Source organism: Pinus tabuliformis, chromosome X (genome assembly GCF_031772625.1).
Source record: "Pinus tabuliformis cultivar Carrire ecotype Pingquan chromosome X, CPIR1, whole genome shotgun sequence".
In the NCBI taxonomy this organism is placed as follows: Eukaryota; Viridiplantae; Streptophyta; class Pinopsida; order Pinales; family Pinaceae; genus Pinus; species Pinus tabuliformis.
In genome coordinates, this window is record NC_142308.1 from 672,141,857 (window position 1) to 672,162,223 (window position 20,367).

At 40.5% G+C, this 20,367-nt stretch overlaps 1 protein-coding gene and 1 pseudogene across 1 annotated transcript; one reads left to right on the forward strand and one right to left on the reverse strand.

The window, feature by feature from the left end:
- Window positions 1-2,221: 2,221 nt before the first annotated feature.
- Window positions 2,222-5,800, reverse strand: LOC149141763 (uncharacterized). Its single transcript, XM_089451328.1, has one exon. The coding sequence runs from the start codon at window positions 5,798-5,800 to the stop codon at window positions 2,222-2,224; it is 3,579 nt and encodes a 1,192-aa protein (XP_089307454.1).
- Window positions 5,801-16,779: 10,979 nt separating this feature from the next.
- The window catches only part of LOC149141764 (GDSL esterase/lipase At4g16230-like), a 79,285-nt pseudogene continuing 75,697 nt past the window's right edge, over window positions 16,780-20,367 (forward strand).

Sequence of the window (20,367 nt, forward strand, 5' to 3'; positions counted from 1 at the left end):
TGAGTTCACTTGTGATTTTTTGAAATTGAGTTGAATTTGCGTGTAAAAGGGTGCATTTTCCATTGAATCCTAAACACACTTCATTTTCTTGAGTTATTGAGAAAATGGAAAAAAATTGATGGATTATTAGAAGTATTGAACACTCTAATACTCTCTACTATTCATGATATATTCAAAATCAATAAGGCCAATCTCTCAATGTTTAAACCTATTTACAAGATGCATAAGATAAGATCAAGTTTTTTCAACTCTAATCGAAACTTCAATGAGATGAACTACAACAAAAGAGTCAACATTCTAAATTAGTTCTTCTTTAGAACAATTCCCTCTTTTAGTTTGAGAAAGGCTCCTATTAGCAACCAACAAATAATCTGACTTCAAGAGAAAATTCACATTTATATGTAAAGGTACCACTTGCACTTCCCAAATCCATCATTAGACATTGTGAAGAAGTCATAAATAACAAGTATATAACTCATCTTGGATATGAAAAGAAAGTGACATTTCACATTCAAAACTACTCCAAACGAATCCAATTTCATAGTGTTAGGTTTCCTCATGACAGTTCATGTTCAACTACTCCACATCCTCTTTAGATGATCAAATGCCAACATTGTGATTGAGTTGGACATGTGAAATATAATTTTTTTAATCTTCACCCTTGTAAGCAATGTGGAAAACATACTCATCACTTAGATAGATGTTCTAAACACAAGACTCTTGCAAGAGCAACTATTCACCTTGGATGGATCACTTCTTGGTAATGGTCTTCAACAACAATGAAGATATATCGATCATACCACATAGTTTATTCTTAAGTATTGACATGTCTTGCAGTAGAGAGATTTTCATCTTCTCACCTTATACTTGACAAGGGGGAATTAATAGTTAGTTGCTAGCTTCGAAGTCATATTAGATGAGCTTGAGCCATAGCTATAATTAGAGCTTCTAGTTAGAGTCAACCAGAGTTAGCCAGATCCAAAGTTAGAGTTGTAGCCAAATATAGACTCATGTTACTTGAGCTTGATTTGGTTGATGGCTAGCCTTAAACCACCACCAATAAAAGAATTTTGCTTCTACTACCCATTTCATTAGTTTATGGTCATCTCTAAATCATCATTAGGGAGTACTTCCATTTTGCAAAAGAGTTTAATTTGTAGCCAAATATAGAATTATTTCAAGAAGTAATTCGAGCCAAGTTCCAAAGTTGGTGGACAACCTTAGACCACTACCAGTAGAAGAATTTTGTTTTTTCTACCTCATTTAGTTTATGGTCTTCCTTAAACCACCAGATTCAGAGAGCACGTCTAGACATTCATTTCTATACACCTACATGTTTTAGCTCTCGTCTTGAACTCACATACACCCCTTTGGATTGAGGGGGGGATGTTGGAAACATAATCCTTTGGGGTTATGTAAATTTGGCTTGTTCAATTGAGAGGAATTCTCAAAACCTTAAGTGAATGGAAACAATTATGATAAGTCCAATAGACCTCTTGAAATATAAAACCAGAGGTTAGAAAATGTATATTTATAGATATATCTTATTAATGATATATATCTCACACTTTATCTTACCCATATTACATTTACATGAGTTTAACATAATATAACCTGGTTATAAACCAATTAGTCCAAGCCAATATTGGACTACAAGCCCCTAAACTTGTTGATCTTTAAAATATTGAGTGGACATACTTTTAAATAAATGTCTTTCAGATTAATCACATCATTAGGATTTGGTCGACGTTTCGAACCAACTAATGTGGTTTATCCTCAAGACAAGGTGAAAAAATCAATCAATCGTCAAGAACAAATACTATGGATGCATCATTGCCCAGAGTTAGCCATTGAAAACTAGCCGTTAGTGAATTAGTTATTAAGGTAAATAAAATAATATTCTAAATTGGTTGTTAGGAATTTAATATATATATATATATAGCAAGAATAATTCTTAAACTAATTAAAATGATACTATAAGTTTTTTTTTTTTAACAGGAATGGATATGAGTTGTATTAATGAGTTGGTCTAAATACCAGTCTTCTGAATACAATAGGTATGGGCACTATCCAATTGGATTCTTCCTTCTGAGAATCTTTTAGCCTTGTTGTCCGCTTCCATTTGGATTCAGCAATTGCGCTTTTATTTCCTATTTGCCCCGATTTAAATATACATACAAACAGCTTTAAAATTAAGCAAAAAAACATCTTCTAAAGTGCTTTAAGGAATTGGAACCCAGGCTTCTTCTCCATCTCTTTTCAATGTTCCGGCCGATAGCAGAGCAGCTTTATTGGCTTCAAGATCTGCCTCCTTATTGTTGTCTCTCAGCACGTGAAAGAATTTCAGATTTTGAAACATCTTTGCCATTCCTCTGATTCTATGGATCAGTCTTGCTAATCTTAAATCTCGTGGAATGGATCTAGTCACCATCAGCTTGATGATCACTTCAGAGTCCCCCAGGATATTGGCCTCTTTGATTTCCAGATTCTGAAGTTGATTGAGTCCTTGGAAGAGGGCAGATGCTTCAGCTTGGATGCTGGAGTTGATTCCTAATCCCCAGGCAAAATGGAGGATCTCTGCACCATCAATGTTTTTAATTACTCCCCCTGCTCCAGCGCTGCCCGGGTTACCTTTTGCTGCTCCATCGAAGAAGAGGGAGTGCATCCTCTGGTTGAGAATCCAGTCTTTAAAGTCCTCTCTGCCTTTTCCCCTTATTTTCCATTCCTCTGGAGAAGCCATGCTTCTGATATTTTGCTGGAAATTCAGGTTCAAGGAGGACCCCCAATCTTTGTCTAACTGAGTAAGGTTGGAGTCATCTTTGTGACCTCCCAGACATTCTTTTATTTGGGACTTTACCTTGGTCGCCACTGTCTTGGCATTGTGATGGAGGTTCCTGAAGATTCTGCTGTTACGCTCAAGCCAAAGCTGCCAGCAGCAGATTTTTAGCAGTGATGCCCAGGCCTCTTTGATCCCTTTGTTTTTGGGAGGGGGTCCGGGGTAGCGAGTTTTCCAGGTGGCAAACAGGTCTGATATGGTCGCTGGTAGCTCAAATTTGGGATTCCAATGCTCCATCAGTTCTCTCCAGACCTGAATTGAGAATTTGCAATTTAGTATCAGATGAGTGGCGCTTTCCTCAGAGTCATGGCACAACGAGCACCTGGATGGTCCGTAGAAACCGCGCCTCTGAAGTTTATCTTCTGTTAAAATTTTCCTGTGGCACAGTATCCAGCAAAAAATATCGATTTTTGGCAGCGTGGGATTGCCCCATACTGCTTTCCACGGGGCCGGGTCAATGGGCGCATTTGGAATTGCGTCTAGGCACGCATATCCTTGGGTGACTGTGTAACCCGTCGAATGAACGCCCCATCCTCGCCTGTCCTTCTTGTTAACGCGCGCAGGTGCTATGCCATTCAGTAGATCGCGGAGGTGAGCGACTTCTTGGTGCAGGTCTGAGGGCAGGTCCGGCAGGCTCCAGCCCACCCACTGCGCACCATTCCAAGTGGAGATGTCCCACAATTTGTTCTTCCCTGCAGCCACCAACCAATCCTTCAGCGATTTCAGATTTGGACTTTCTCCGATAGGATCTCGATCCATGATCCGGTCCTTCCATAAATTAATTTTTTTACCGTTTCCGGGAATCCAATAGGCTTTTGATTGGATCAAGGGGGCCGCTTTGGAGCAAAGTTTGACAAAGGGCGTGTTTCCTTGAGGCAGGGGACCGTCTAAGCATCTCAGCCTTGCTCCTTTGAGGTATTTTCGCCAGAGAGCTGTCTGTGCCCAGCCTGGCTTAGGTGCAATTATTCTCCATAGAAGTTTAGCTCCCATTGCTATGTTCTGGTGAAGGAGTTTTTTGAAATTGAGTCCTCCCTCCATCTTAGGCTTGAGTACAGTCTCCCAATTGACAAGCTGGAATCTTCTCTCATTGTGTTTACCCCCTTTCCAAAAGAATTTTCTGATATATTGTTCCATTTTCTGGAGTATACCCTTAGGCGCCAGAAGCACAGAGAACTGGAATAACGGGAGGCTGCTAAGGACAGCTTTGATGAGGACTGTCTTACCTGCCATATTTAACCAATTAACTCCCCATGCCTGGAGTTTACATTTGAACTTTTCTACCTGAGGCATCCAGTCCCTACTGTGGACTCGTTTGAGGAAGACGGGGAGCCCCAGATACTTGAACGATGTCCATTCTGAGGAGGCTACGAATCCTAGGCATCTGGAGATAGAGCTGATCAAAGAGGGCGAGGTGTTCCAGCAGTAAGTGTGGCACTTACCCTTGTTGAGGCTGCTACCAGACTCCATGCAGTACTCATCGAGCACCTCTTTAAATCTTCTGGCCGAGTGGATCGAGGCTGTCCCAAGCAGCAGGGTATCATCTGCAAATAATGCATGGTTTATGTTTTGGACCCCCCTTGCTATGGATATCCCTGATATCTCCTGCTCTTGCATTTGGTTGTTTAGGTGAAAACTGAGCACTGAAGCTTGGATTACAAACAATAGGGGAGACATGGGGCAACCCTGTCTTAACCCTCTTGTAGCTTTGAAGAAACCTGCAGATCTACCATTGATTAATGGGGCGATCCATGGTTCCGAGATGCAGGCCCGGATCCAATTGATGAATCTCTCCCCAAAACCAAATTTTTTCAACACATTCAAGAGAAAACTATGATTAACTCGATCAAAGGCATTTGCAAGGTCTAGTTTGATTGCCATACCTTGTTCCTTGCGTTGCTGACTTGAAAGAATTGCCTCTTGGACAAGTGTGAAATTGTCCACTAAATGTCTTCCGTGGATGAAGCCTCCTTGGTTCTCCGGGATGACTTTAGGAAGAATATGCCTCAGCCTATTAGCAATAACTTTTGTGATCAGTTTGTAGCCAATGTTGCACAGCGATATAGGGCGAAACCTGTTGAAGGAGTTGGCTCCCTTTTCTTTGGGGATGAGTGCTAGAAAGGAAGAGTTGGTGCTTCCTCCTAGTTTCTGACAAGCCTGCGATTTTAGGACCATTTTATATAAGTCTTTCCCCACTATGTGCCAGCAGGTTTGGAGGAAAGAGGCGGAAAAGCCATCAGGGCCAGGGGATTTGTCAGGGTTCATGGCATAGAGGGCTCTTTTGACTTCATCCATAGTGACTTTACTTTCTAAGTGCTGGTTCATATCAACAGATATTGAGGAGGGGATCCCGTCCAACAAACTAAAGTTCTGATTCGTATTGTTGTCTTTACTATACAACCCTTTGAAATGGAGATGAGCTGCCTGTTTGATACTAGCAAAATCCTTATGGGTAATATTTGCTTCCTTAATTTCTTTGATGGAATTGAAACCTTTCCTGGCTTCCGCATGCTTATTAAAGAATGATGTATTTCTGTCGCCTGCCTTTAGCCAGAGGCATCGCGATTTGATCCTCCACGTTTCTTCTTCAGTCAGACAAGCTTTATGGTAGCATTGCTGAAGGTGAGCCTCCTTGTCTAAAGTCTCTCTGGTTATATGCTCCTCTTCGGCGTTCAGCTGAAATGCTTCAAGCTGGCTTTGGATATTTTTCCTATCAGCTGCTGGATTTGCAATAGTTTTGGCCCAGCTCTTCAGGGCTGTTTTCAACCTCCTGAGTTTTTCTTCCCAAATATAAAATGGGGATCCAGTGACTGGCTGAGACCAGCTTTCTTTCACAATCTGCAAGAAGTTTGGTTCCTTGATCCATAATGGGCTAAACTTGAAGGGAATGGGACCTAGATCAACGTGAGCTCGGAGGGTGAGCTTGATTGGCTTGTGATCAGAGATGCTACAAGGAAGAATATGCATGGTGGCATCTAGACCAAGCAGAAGATAAGAGCTATGCACCAAGAATCTATCCAGCCTTGCTGCAATATGGCCTGGACCTATTCTTTTATTGGACCAAGTGTACATACCTGAGACGGGCTTGATATCTAGCAGATCCTAGTCTTGGAGGAGATCCTCGACCCATTCCCTTGCCGGATCTCGTACAATGGAGCCCCCTCTCTTTTCGGAAGAATGCAAAGTGATGTTCAGGTCGCCTGCTATGATGACATTTTCTAAAGTAATCAGATCTGCTTGCTGCCTTAAGGAGTCCCAACAGCTCTTTTTTTCTCCAGCATTTACCGGAACATAAACATTGAAAAGGCAGAGGAATTCTTTTGTAATAACATGCTGCATCTTTAACATCGCCCAGTGGGTGTTTGATGCCTCTGCCACCAGCGAAAATCTGTTTTCATTCCAAAGAGTACCCAACCCTCCAGAGGCTCCTCGGGCTGAGACAGCTGAAGCATTACAGTTTTTCCATAGTTTTTTACTTACTTGGAGAAAATCAGCTTCCTCCATCTTAGTCTCCTGGAGAAGGAGTATGTCCGGGGCCTCTATTCTTATTAAGTTTCGAATCGCTTCTTCTTTTATTTTGCTGCCCATACCCCTACAGTTCCAGGAGATGATCTTCATTATTTACCTTTGTTTGGATGGGCTCCCTTGGAGCCTTGATGCTGGTTTCTTACCTGTTACACTAAAATTTGTCACCATGACTATTTGCAGTTAGTATGGCTCCATCAACTGTCATACTATCCTCCTTGGCAAGTCTTATACCTCTGCTCTTCATGTCAAACTCCAAGAAAGAGAGAAAGTCCTTAAAAAGTCAAATAACTCTGGTTACGCAGTTTCTCTTAGCCTTACCTGTGTGTATGCACCCCAAGTTCACAATACCTACGTACTTGTACGCTCTGTCTATAAAGAGGTGGGTGCGTACTCCTGTAAAGGTCAAAAGGCGCAAGTTTCACTTCAAAAAAGTTACTTGTGGTCATTTCTAGAGCATTCTAGAAGTTTGTTTGATGTGTATTGAGCGCCTCCAGATGGTTCATGTATCCCTATGAAAGAGGAACTTATCCCATCAAGAGGGGAGCTATCCCATTCAAAGAGGGGCTTATCCCATTGATGGTGGACCTGATTAACTTCCTCTAAAGCACTATAAATACAGGCATTGGGCCAGAGGGAGGGGAGGTTGAAAGCTGAACATTCCGAAGGGTAGATGCTGCTGGAATTAGGACTCCCTTATAGAGCTTGAGAGGAGAGATTCCCATCCTTTCCTAGCCTTATTTGGAAGTGGGTGAGCTGATCAAAGTAAAGGAGAACTCTTGTTGGACCCTAGGAGGGACCTGCACAACACCAAGGCTCAGGTTGTAATGGTTTCTTTTTGTTTCCACTTAATACAATTAAGCTCACTTTTCTCAACAGATTGTTATACATGATTTGTTTCATATACTCCTTGGTCTGTATGATGAATATGTTTTATTTTATAATTTATTCAGGTGCTATGTAATCTTTTGTTTGTTAGTGAATGCAGGTTTCGAAGAGAAGGAGGAGCTCATCCGGATCGGCGAGGCTGGACTACTACAAAGCATTAGACTAAAGGTATGTTATAAACACCTGATTACTTGTATTCTAAATGCATATTTAGAGAAAGGTAGTGTTTAATTGTCTTGTTTGTCACTAGAAAGCCTTAGCTTCTAGGGAGGTCGGTTTTGTCTGCAAAATTGACTCTTTCCGCATGACAAAATGGCGACTCCACTAGGGAATACATGGATTTGATTGATTTCTCTTTTGATTGATACTTTGATTTGAGAAAAGTCGTTTTATTTCTGGTTTTTGGCTGATTGACTGTGAATTTGGGTGGAATAGCTTAGGGTTAAGTTAGATTTTACTTTTCTTGGTTTTGCTAGAAGTACGCAGCCTCTGAGTTAAGCACAGTGCGTACTTGTATGCACTGCAACTTTGTACACAGAGCGTACACGCACCTGTGCAAATAGGTTGCCTGCGTACCCTGTCAAAAGTTGAGAAAATTTCAATTTTTTCCTTTTTGCCTCTTAGATTTTATTCATAATTTGTTTTTTGCTGCCCAGATCCACTGGTTACCTGTCAGAAGTCTTCATCTCAGCTTGTTTCATTAGCATTCCTGATCTAAGTTTTTATCAATTGGGTGTTTTTGAGTCTCTTTTTTGAGAAATTCTAAATTTGATTTCCTTTGGTCATTACTTGGAGGTTGGTCTCAGTGTATGAGTGTTAACCGCCTTTGAGTGTTTTTATTTTTTGATCTTTGGAACTCTCACCCAATTTTCTCGACTTGCACTTGATTGGTTCTTAGTTTACATTAGAATCGTCTTGTGTTTGAGAATTCTCTTGCATAGATCACATTTGCATAATTAGAATTCTCATTTTCAGAATATGAATGAAAAATGTGCATAGATTACATTTGCATAATTTTCAAGTGAATTGTGCATAGATTACAATTGCATAGTTTACATTCTGAAAAATCAATCGTAGATTTAGATCAGCTTTCTTTGATTTGAATTTACACAAAAATAAAAATAAAAAAAATGGTTTGGAATTGATTTGCATTAGTTTTTCTTGATAAAATTAGTGCATTAGAGAATTTGTTATATTTTCTCTTAGTGATCAATTTTTTGCATTGTCGGAAGTGAATGGAAACTCTCTCCTTACTTTAATTAGGATTCATCGAATTGAAAGGATTGCATTATCATTGCATTCAGTTGAGTCGGGTCATAACACCATTGGTTTCGTATCCATTTACCCATTTGAGTAAAAATAGCCTTAGTAACACAACGCTTAATTAAAATTCATCTAGTAATTTTACATTTCTAGGGCTCTGATACACCAACATAGCTTAGGCTAGTGTCTTGGAGTAGGAGAGTAATTAACTCTCCAAGACAGCAAAACCAAACAAGTAGCTCATCTTGTGGTAGGATAAATCCAACTGTTACATTTATGCTCTGGGAAAGCTCCTCTTAAAGGAGAAGCACGAGACCGTGTCCGAACCAGTGAGGGGATCAATCCTCCTTCATTTGGAAAGACACCAGATACGCACATACTACAAACGGTAAAACTCGGATTATTGTCGAGGAGCCTGGGGTCACTTGTCGGTAAACCTTGGATTATTGTCAAGGAGCCGGCAAGGGGATTGAGCTTGTTACTCTGCCCTTGCGTGCTATCGGGTCGTAGACTATTTCCCCAGGTGTATTTGTTGCTGTTGGTGACCTTAGTGACCATTATCTTTAGGGTTCTACCCAAGGTGACGGTGGAGGGAAGATCCCACTGTACCTGGAGCAGACGTCGGCTAGACTCACTTGGATTTTCTGGGGGGTTCACTTCACTCGAGACGGTTAAAGTGGAGGAACTTGGTCCAGTCTATTCATTAAGCAGGTTGTCGGGGTAACTGTTCCACCCGCCATTTCTGTACTGAATTCTGCGATGTTGGATTTCATCACCAACTAGTGTTTTCGGTCCGGAAAGTTAATGTTTGTGTTTGGTTTGACTCCTAGATTTGATAGCGCGTGTTAATTTGTTTGTTTTTACTTTTAGAGACCATAGGTGGAATTGTGAATTTTAATTGTTAGGTGTGAATTGTGAATTGTTAATTTTAGTTTTAAAATTGTTAATAAAATTTACTAAAGTTGGATATAATGGCAAATGTTCCGGAATTTACCAACCTAGGAACCCCTCCTAACAAGAATCCTAGTACTTTTCCTTACTTTGGAAATGTTGGTCCTCCTTATATGGCTACTTTGTCATTACCTGGATTTACAATAGGATTACCGATATGGTTATTTTCAACTTCGTTGGCCCAAAGTACTCCAATTGTTCCACCTCAACCGAATGCTTCACCTCAACAGAGTTCACCATCTCAACATCACCAACCTTCTGTTGACCCTTTACCTTCTTCGCCTAATTTTTCTTCCTCCATTTCTTCCTCTTTGCCTGGTAAAAGCCTTGATGCTAGTAACCAGGAGGCTAAGAAGAAGAAGAAAGGGAAGAAGAAGAAGAAGAAGAAGCAAGATAAGAAATAAGTCAACCAACCAACCACGACTGTAAGTGTTAGTTGTGTTGAGGAAAACTCCGACATGCATCGTAAACCCAGATACCCTTGCAGGCTTTGTAAGGGTGACCACTTCCTTGTTAATTGTCCTGGTATTCCAAAGGTCTTGGAAGTATGGTCAGAAAAATCTCATCAACTTTCCATTGATCCATCAACCAGTGATAGTCAGGTTCCTGGGAAAAAGGGTAAAGTTAGGTTTCCTTGTAAGTTATGCAAAGGGAGTCATCAAACTCACATTTGCCCTCACATGGATGAAGCCTCAAAATTGTTGGAAAACCTTACTGTTCCACAGCAAGAATTTCCAACTAGTTACCGTAAACTTTCTCCCAACCTACCGTCAACTAACGGAGTGATTGATCTCATTTCAAGTACAGTCGATCACACTCTTCCATCGGAGAGTGAAACTCATGTCACTCAGGTTGATGATCCATTAGTTGATCAAGTGGTCGATTCAATTTCACATTCGGTCGATCCCACTTTCCCTTTAGAGAGTGAACTTCATACGCTCAGGTTCTTCTTGTTACATCAGATTCTTCTATGCCGGGGGGCATTTTACCTATTTCTACAGAACCCCCTCCAAGTATTGAGGTCTTTTCCTTTGATTGGAATAGACTGACAGAACCTCGTCTTCCTTCCTCCATCCCTTTCCAAATCATTGTCAAGGCTGGTGGTAGGGACATACATCGTACTCAGGTAGATGAAGGTGCTTCTGTTAGTATTTTATCCTCAACTGTTTGGAAAGCTTTGGGTTCCCCTCAGCTTGCGCCTATTACGCAGAATCTGAAAGCTTTTAACAGAACCATTAGTGAACCTTTAGGGATCCTTCCTAAGTTTTCTATTACCTTGGAAGGTAAAACTGTCTGTATTGATCTTATGGTAGTTCGAGGCCCCTTGGATTTCAATTTACTCCTTGGGCGAGACTATGTTTATGCAATGAAAGCCGTCGTATCGACACTCTTTCGCGTGATGTCTTTCCCTCACAATGGCAGTATTGTGACTGTAGACCAGCTTTCATTCCCTAGTCTTGTCTCAACTACCAATAATATGACACCCCTAAATGTTCCTGATTCTAAAGTGGTATCTACCCTGCCACGGGTTAATTATGTGGCAACTGGTCCCATGTTTTCAGTTACCGATGTAAGTGAGCCTCTCACTGTTTGCTCATCTTCCTTTGATTTAGATCTGGTAATTGACATGGAAAACTCTATAGGATTATTTGAACCCGATGTTCTTATCCCCTTTGAGTCCCTTGACATGTGTTCCTTCCAGAGAACTATTCTTCCTTCTGATGAAGACCTCTTGGAAGCCATGATCAAGGTGTGTCCATTGACATGTCTTTCTTCCAGTTGGCAGCCATGATCAATTTTAGCGAGGATAGTTCCTTTTCCTGTGCCAACCTCGTTAAAAAATGAAACAGGTGTCCGCGAGGATAGTTCCTTTTCCTGTGCCAACCTCGTTAAAAAATGAAACAGGTGTCCACGAGGAAAGTTCCTTTTACTGTGTCGACCTCGTTAAAAAATGAATCAGTTGTACGAGGAAAGTTCGTTTTACTGTGTCGACCTCGTTAAAAAATGAATCAGTTGTTCGAGGAAAGTTCCTTTCACTGTGTCAACCTCGTTAAAAAATGAATCAGTTGGTCACGAGGAAAGTTCCTTTTACTGTATCAACCTCGTTAAAAAAATGAATCAGTGTGTACGAGGATAGTTCTTTTCCTGTATCAACCTCGTTAAAAAATGAAACAGGCTAGCATGAGGATAGTTCTTTTACTGAGTCAACCTCATTAAAAAATGAATCAGGTAGATTTTAGGATATGTAGGTAGATTGTAGAAAGTAGGATTTTGTGAGGACAGTTCTTGTTACTGAGTCAACCTCGTTAAAAAATGAATCAGGTTCGAGGATAGTTCCTATTACTGAGTCAACCTCGTTAAAAAATGAATCAGGTATGAGGATAGTTCTTTTCTTGTGTCAACCTCCTTAAAAATGAAACAACTCCCTTTTCAAGGTAAATATTGAAAGTAAACCTTCATTCCATCCATCTGGTTGAATGCAATGAAGCCTGGGGGCATGTACCTCGCTTTGCATCATTATACTGGGGGCATGCGAACTTTTTGAGCATAGTTCCTTGTCTTGTGTCAAGCTCGTTAAAAAATGAAACAAGGGTAGGTTAAGTAGGTAGATTGTAGAGAGTAGTTATGAGCATAGTTCCTTGTCTTGTGTCAAGCTCATTAAAAAATGAATCAAGGATTTTAGAGGATAGTTCCTTGTCTTGTGTCAAGCTCGTTAAAAAATGAATCAAGGTTTTTAGAGTAAAGTTTCTTGTTACGTAGATTGTAGAGTAGTTATGAGCATAGTTCCTTGTCTTGTGTCAAGCTCACTAAAATATGAAACAACTCCCACAAGTCTTTCCAAGATCTTGAAAGTAAAGCTCCATTCCATCCACCTCATTGAATGCAATGAAGCTTGGGGGGCATGTACCTTGTTTTGCGTCATTATGCTGGGGGTATGTGAACTTATAACAAGCATAGTTTTTCGTTTCAAGCTTGTGTAAACATGAAACTGAATCCGAGCATAGTTCTTTTCTTGTGTCAAGCTCGTTAAAAAATTAAACAAATCCTCCTCTACTCGAATCGAGAGTTTGACTAGATCTCGTAAATGTTAAGTTGTATATTTAGGTTAGTTATTTCAGTGTTTTGCATAATTTTCTTACAGTTTTAGGTCGAGTCTTTCAAATGATCTCGTACATGAACCTTCATTCCATCCAGCTTGTACTTAGTTGAATGAAATGAGGCTGGGGGGCATGCGCTCTAGCAATTATGCTTAGGGGGCATCAAGCACAGTTTTCTCTCTGTTTCAAGCTTGTGTAAAAATGAAACTACTTTGAAGCATAGTTTTTCTCTGTTTCAAGCTTTTGTAAAAATGAAACCTATTTCGAGTCAATTTCAGTTATTTTCAAGACTCGTTAAACTCATGAAAATCCCAAGATTATTTTGCCATCTTTCATTCTCGTAAAACAAATGAAAATGCCGAGTTCTTTCCGTCTTTTCTTGCTCGTAAATTAAATTGAAAGTCGGCCATATGAGTACATTTTTATCATTTTTTCGAACTCATTAAAACTTACGAAAAAGTGAAACCTTGGAGTTTTCTTTTAAGCCCTTTTCAGACTCTCTAAAATATGAAAAGATTGCCAAGCGTTTCTTTTACACTCGTTAATAATATACTTTTTCGGGCTTGGGAGACACAAATTTACGAAAAAGGTCAACCCTGGAGTCTTCTTAAGTTTTTCAGACTCTCTAAAATTGAAAAACGCCGAGTTTCTCCTATACTGTACTCGTTAAAATTTCACAGTAAAGGACCTGTTCGATTACAAACAGGAACAGACCACTCCTTCTTAGTGTTCGAATCAAAACTAAGTTGGACTCATCCGAAGGATGAGCTTATAATCAAGCATATGTTATCCTCCTCAAGCTTGTAAAAAATAAAGAGGTACTTGCCAGAAATGGTGGGGGAAAAGAGAGAAAAATGAGCCTATTTGTTATCCTTTGTCTCAGAAGAAGCCTTATCACCACTCTTGAACACGACACTTTTTCATTCACCTGGGTTGGGAAATCCTTTGCCTAACAGTTGATCAAACCACATTGAAAATCTTCAACTGGTTCCGGGTATTAACTTTGGGTCAATTGTCACCAAGCCATCTGTCGTGTCGTTATGTGTTCAAGAGGTCACTACAAATAAACCATTCATCTGCAAAATACCCGTCATCCATTTCGACCATCCCTGAGTCAGTCCTTACAGCTACATTTCGTCAACTTGATCTATGATTTCGTGTTGTGGGCTTGCCTGCAACAGGTCGCTTTCTATCGACATCAGCACATTATCTAGAGAGATGACCTAGAAATCGTCAATACCTTGAAATCTGCATGCATCAATGGCAGGTCTCTCGCCTTTGACGACGTTTTACATCATTGACTTTCGATCGAAGGATTCCGTGCAATGTTTGACATCAACTCATTCATTCACATCTCATGGATTGTACTAGGTACTTTGAGAACCATTGACATCACTGGTGGTCTCTCTCACACTTGTTAACAGTTTACATCATCGACTGGTAATCAAGTGGTTTCTACCATGTTCGACATCAACTCATTTATTCGCATGGATAGAATCGTACCTTTTCGGGAAGTAGAAATGAAGACCCTGGATCTAGTTTCCACCATCCAGGCTGCAAGGAGTTTTGTATTCATTGTACAGTAGACTAATCATAAACAGATGGCTGCGTCCATACTGTGTCTACATGAGTCTATGATTATGATGTACTGCGAAATCATTACTGTATTAGAGCAGTAGTTAGTTTGTTAGTTAAAGTTTTTGATCTGAGTATGGGAATGCCTACCTCAACGATGATATGATCTCATACATGTATTTTGTGTTGAATACTTGCAGGTTCCAACTGGGCTCTCCACAATATAATCCTTGAAATGATAAAGTACTTCACCCTTCCTAGATGATATGACACCCTAATCTACTACAGGCTTCGCACTTTAGGGGGCAATCTGTTACACTAAAATTTGTCACCATGACTATTTGCAGTTAGTATGGCTCCATCAACTGTCATACTATCCTCCTTGGCAAGTCTTATACCTCTGCTCTTCATTTCAAACTCCAAGAAAGAGAGAAAGTCCTTAAAAAGTCAAATAACTCTGGTTACGCAGTTTCTCTTAGCCTTACCTGCGTGTACGCACCCCAAGTTCACAATACCTGCGTACTTGTACGCTCTGTCTGTAAAGGGGTGGGTGCGTACTCCTGTAAAGGTCAAAAGGCGCAAGTTTCACTTCAAAAAAGTTACTTGTGGTCATTTCTAGAGCATTCTAGAAGTTTGTTTGACGTGTATTGAGTGCCTCCAGATGGTTCATGTATCCCTATGAAAGAGGAACTTATCCCATCAAGAGGGGAGCTATCCCATTCAAAGAGGGGCTTATCCCATTGATGGTGGACCTGATTAACTTCCTCTAAAGCACTATAAATACAGGCATTGGGCCAAGGGAGGGGAGGTTGAAAGCTGAACATTCCTAAGGGTAGATGCTGCTGGAATTAGGACTCCCTTATAGAGCTTGAGAGGAGAGATTCCCATCCTTTCCTAGCCTTATTTGGAAGTGGGTGAGCTGATCAAAGTAAAGGAGAACTCTTGTTGGACCCTAGGAGGGACCTGCACAACACCAAGGCTCAGGTTGCAATGGTTTCTTTTTGTTTCCACTTAATACAATTAAGCTCACTTTTCTCAACAGATTGTTATACATGATTTGTTTCATATACTCCTTGGTCTGTATGATGAATATGTTTTATTTTATAAGTTATTCAGGTGCTATGTAATCTTTTGTTTGTTAGTGAATGCAGGTTTCGAAGAGAAGGAGGAGCTCATCCGGATCGGCGAGGTTGGACTACTACAAAGCGTTGGACTAAAGGTATGTTATAAACACCTGATTACTTGTATTCTAAATGCATATTTAGAGAAAGGTAGTGTTTAATTGTCTTGTTTGTCACTAGAAAACCTTAGCTTCTAGGGAGGTCGGTTTTGTCCGCAAAATTGACTCTTTCCGCATGACATTACCATCTTCGGCTTTTTTGCTAACAGCTTCTCCAATGTTGGTTGGCTGCCCTGGAGTTTATCTTTGTACGTTTCATGCTCTCTTTTCTCCCGATCCGTTTTACGTCCTCTTGTAGATCTCCTTACCGAGGATTGGGATTCTCCTATTTCCCCTTCCTCCTCTGATTCTTCTGATTCTTGATCCTCCTCCTCGACTACTTCAGGGGTACCTTTTGAGCTTTCTGCAGCTCCCTTGTCCTTATCGCTGGGTGGTTGGGAATCTTTGACTGGGGATTCTGGCTTCTGAGCTACTACTTCATGAGAGTCCTCTGGTTGGGAGCTGAGAGGGCCGAATTTGTTCTCAAGATTGAACGAGGGCTGGGGCTGCTGGATCTGTTGGACAGGGTCCTTCGGTAGGTCTTTGCCTATAGCTCCTCCCGGCTTCTGATTCTTGGGTGCCATTTTGGATCGTTTTACCTGATTCCAACCGGCCTCCTTCCCTTGAGCTGCTTCGTTAGCCGTTGGGCAGTTTCTGGCGAAGTGTCCATAGACCTGGCACTTCCGGCATTTGAAAGGCAACTGTTCATAGTCTAGCTTCTGCACATGTGTCCAATTTCCTACTTTGAGTTTGATGGCCTCCGGAAGCCCCTCCTCCAGATCCACCTCTACGCAGATCCTTGCGCAGTCGTATTGATCCTTGCTGTTCGCTCGGTCTATGAATTTCCCCAGGGCATTTCCAATATGCATCAGGGAGTCCCAGTTCCAGCAATGAACCGGGAGATTGGGGAGCCTTACCCAAACCGGGACAGCTTTGGGTACATCTATTGCTGGGTCAAAGTCGGGAGTCCATTTGTTCAGATACAGACCCTGGGGGCCCATAAAGTAAGGGCCATTTCGAAAGATCAGCTCTTTATCTTCTTTGGAGGTAAATTCAAAGAGGAAGAATCCTCGGCCCAGGAAATAAGAAGTCACACTTTCGCTGATCAGCGGCGACCAGTTTCTTTTAACCCAACTCTCTGTCGACTTGGGAGAAGGCCATAAACCAGTAAACTGGCCTATGAGGGCCCTCTCAGACAGGGACAGAGCAACCTGGATCGGGGTTTCCGGAGGTAAAGAAATCTCGGGGATATCGTCGAGTTTCTTGACGAATCTCGCTGCTTCTGCATTTTTCTTCTTGGGCAACCCTTCTAGAAGGCGACTGAACGCTTCAGCTGGGGAGCTTGCCGACGGAGGAGAGGGGGAAGGGGCCTGGGGGGTACCCAGCACCTCCATGGGCCCAAGATCTGATTGGCAGATCAAGGCTCCATGACCTGGGACCACGCTTGGGCGGATCCGCAGAGCTCAACCGAAAAGGAAGCGCGCAGGGGACAAACGGACGAGGATCAACGATCTGGTCAACAGATCCGAGCTCAATCTGGAATGCACTGGGGGTGGAGGCCGAAGGCCGAGCTGAGGCGGCAGCGCTCAGAGCTAGTCGCAAAAATGGAAACCTACCTCGTAATGAATAAACCTTAAAATGATACTATAAGTTACTAGGAATTGGTTACAAAATATTATTTATTTATAAAGTAGTTGTTAGGAGTTTATTTATTTTAATTATATTAAATAAATTAAGTTATAATATTACAAAAATTAAATAATAATAAAGTTATACGGTCCATAAATGGTAAAAAATAGTAGGTAAATAATATTACAAATAAATAATATTTAGAAATAAACTCTAAGAACTTTGTTGAGGTATAAAAGGTGTCTTTTTAACTCCTATTTATCCTACATTAATTGTCAATCCAGGAACGATTTTCTATTTCAAGAGTGTACTCAGTATGAGGCGGCAATTTAATCCGAGAGTAATGTTTTCCAATTTGCAATATAGTGCTTCCAATACGAGAGTAAACAGATGCTTGAAATAAAGCCTATTTGTAAATAAAAGAAACTCAATGCTCTGAAACTAAATCATTCATTCAGGAAATTGGCAGCAACTATCAGTCAAGGATGCAGTAGCAATAACTCTTTCCTTTGTCAACTGATGAAAAACGAAATCAAACATAAACAAGATCCGCAATCTGAGAACTCTGACAATAGTAGCCAATGTTCTTTACAGTTGTTGATCTCACACTCCACACTAAAGTGACTAATGAGAAATGACAAGGAATCAAATCAACGATGCTACTAATGGAATAAATGCGCTAACTGTAATGATGCTAAAAGGAAAAACCAAATACTTGCAGAAAATAAATGAACATCAATGTTATTCGACAGAAATGAACAGCAATCTGATTTAATAAAAACAAACAGCAATTTGCAATGAATAGCAAAGGCAGTTTACTGGAATGAACAACGAAGCTTTATAATTGAAATGAACAGCATAGCAATATAGTTTCTCAAGATGATAATCTTATTATGATGAAAAGGAACAACAACGCAATTCAGTTACAGTAAGACAATTCATAAACTCTAGAAACAAAGAACAGTAAAGTAATGCGATGTAAATGAAGGAAAACCAAACCAAACCATCACACAACTGCGTTGAAAGTAGTGGTACAGATAGCAAATGGATCCACCAGGGCTGGGCCCTTAGTCGCTAGTGAAGCACCGCCGAACTACTTCAGTATAAACGAATGGAACAACAACCGACTTATGTATTAATCATATAAAAATGGTACAGGCAATCGTACTCTATTTTAATCAATGAGAGTTGATAATCAAAGTAGAAATGCAACAGCGAATTCTGAATAATGATAAGTGATCCTAATCTTTACAAGCGTTGTCCCTTTTGTACTTAAACATGCGGATAAAACAAGTAATAACAGATATACTGTAAAACAACGATCCCTCGGGATCAAGAGATCCTGAGGGATACGCTCCATCTTCTAACTCCAATTAATCCCTTTGTCTTCTTGCGCTGATGCTGCAATTTTCCATCCTTATCCTTAATTATGCGCTTTGATCCTAATCTGCTTGTCTGGATACGACTTCTTGGTGAAGGAACAACAGTTACTCTGTTTTTCCTTTGCCTTCAAAATGGTAGTTCTCCATTTCTTCTATTTTCTGCATGGAAAAAGACAATAATTAACTAATTCGCAATAATCAATAACTCCCTAGTTTTCGCTATAATTCTTTGATATATTATCATCTTAGGAATAAAAGGAGTTATGATAAAAGGAAAAGATAAGGAAATAAATGGCAAATTCATACCTTTTCCATAGCTCAACACACCCCCTAGTTACCCTTTTTCATGGCCTCATGAAAACCATGTAATTTGCATGCAAAGCAGTCAAAGAATAAGCTGGAGAGGGATTGTCGTATAGTGGTCTAAAACCATGATTTGTAGCTAAAACTTCAAAGATGGGCCGTGTCTGCCCTTCAGGAAACTCATATATGGCCTTGTACCCTTCTGTAGGATACCAAATAATAGGGCTTCGAAACCTACAACCAAGCCAATACGGGCATTCCCTCAAAATGAGGTTACTATAGGTAACCAGGCGATCTGCAGCTAACTTGAAGTTTTTGTAATTGAATGGCTCTTTGTCTTGTATATTCCGATTGGAAGTCTTCCATCTAAATTTAGCTGCTGCCAAGGAATTATCTTTGATTGAGAGGAAATATTCTACCCCTTGCTGGACAATTTCTTTGTGGATGGGTCACAGAGTTTGGATCACTCCTTCCTTTTTCATTAGGATTTTATGTTTAGCCAGCAGCTGTAATGGGTTTTTCGGCTCACCCCTAACCCAAAGTTCTAGCCCATTTTCTTTCCTCTGAAAGGTATTATGGGCCTTGAGCCACTTTAACTGGTTGACAACAAATGAAATAAATGCTTGAAACTGTACATCACCCACAAAAGGACTGGGATTTTTCTCCATTTCCTCTTCCAATATAAAATTATGTAAATAAAACTCACAGAGTAATCATTGAACTTTTACTCCATGGTGTTTACAACAATTTATAAAATCATCAACAATTTTTAATTCTATAGATTTCCCTGCCTTCACAACCTTAATTTTTAACTTTAAATATCTTTTTAACAGAAACAAAGCATAGTTTTTGGTAGGTGGCCTACATGTTAGAACATCTGTATATAAAGAACAGAGAGTATCCATTTGATTCCTGACTGTTTTCAGGTTGTTCTTTACCTCTTCAACTTTTTCTTCTGCCCTTCGATATTTATCGAAGGCTTCGTTCTCTGATGCATTGATGCTCTTTAATTTCTGCTGCAATTCTTGCTATTTCTTCTGAGGAACAGTATCTTCCTCAAGCTTCTCTATAGTCCACTGAGCTTTTGCCAGATCCTCTTGGAGTTTTGTTATACCCGGGTGGTTGTTTATCAAAACATCTTTGGGTTGAAGATTTATCTGGGTACTCTTATCACAATTCCGAGTGCCCATAGTCTGTGTCTTTTTATCATGGAATGTCTGGGTGGCCGTATTGGTAGAGGATAGTGACTCTGTTTGAACATCTTTATCGTAGACATATGCATCTTCTATTTGGGCAGCTGCGTCTGTAACCGCTGCATGTTGTTCCTTACCATATTGAACATGTATGGGCTCGGTTTGAGTCTCCGCGGCCTTTGTATCATGGGGTTCAGTTTGTATGGCTACATCCACTGTTTTCGGGGCTCTTCTTGCGATTTTCCCCTTTTTCAGTGCCCTTATCTTCCGTCTGAGTTGTTTTACTAAATTTTTCAATTTTTGTTGTTCCTTTTGCAGCCTCTTAATTTCACTTTTCTTCTTCTTCTCAGGGGGAAAAACTATTTCCCTAATTGTCTCTATTCTTTCTGGGCTCGGCTGTTCCGTTGGATTTTTCTCTTCAAGGGCTATGCCTTTGCCCTGGCTAGTTTCCATATCCTATGTTTGGAGCGTCTCTTCAGTGTTTACATGCTCCGGACTAGGTTCCTTT

What these genes read in the sequence shown, in the direction of transcription:
- LOC149141763 (XM_089451328.1), bottom strand. Translation starts at nt 5,800, where the DNA reads ATGCATATTCTTCCTTGTAGCATCTCTGATCACAAGCCAATCAAGCTC.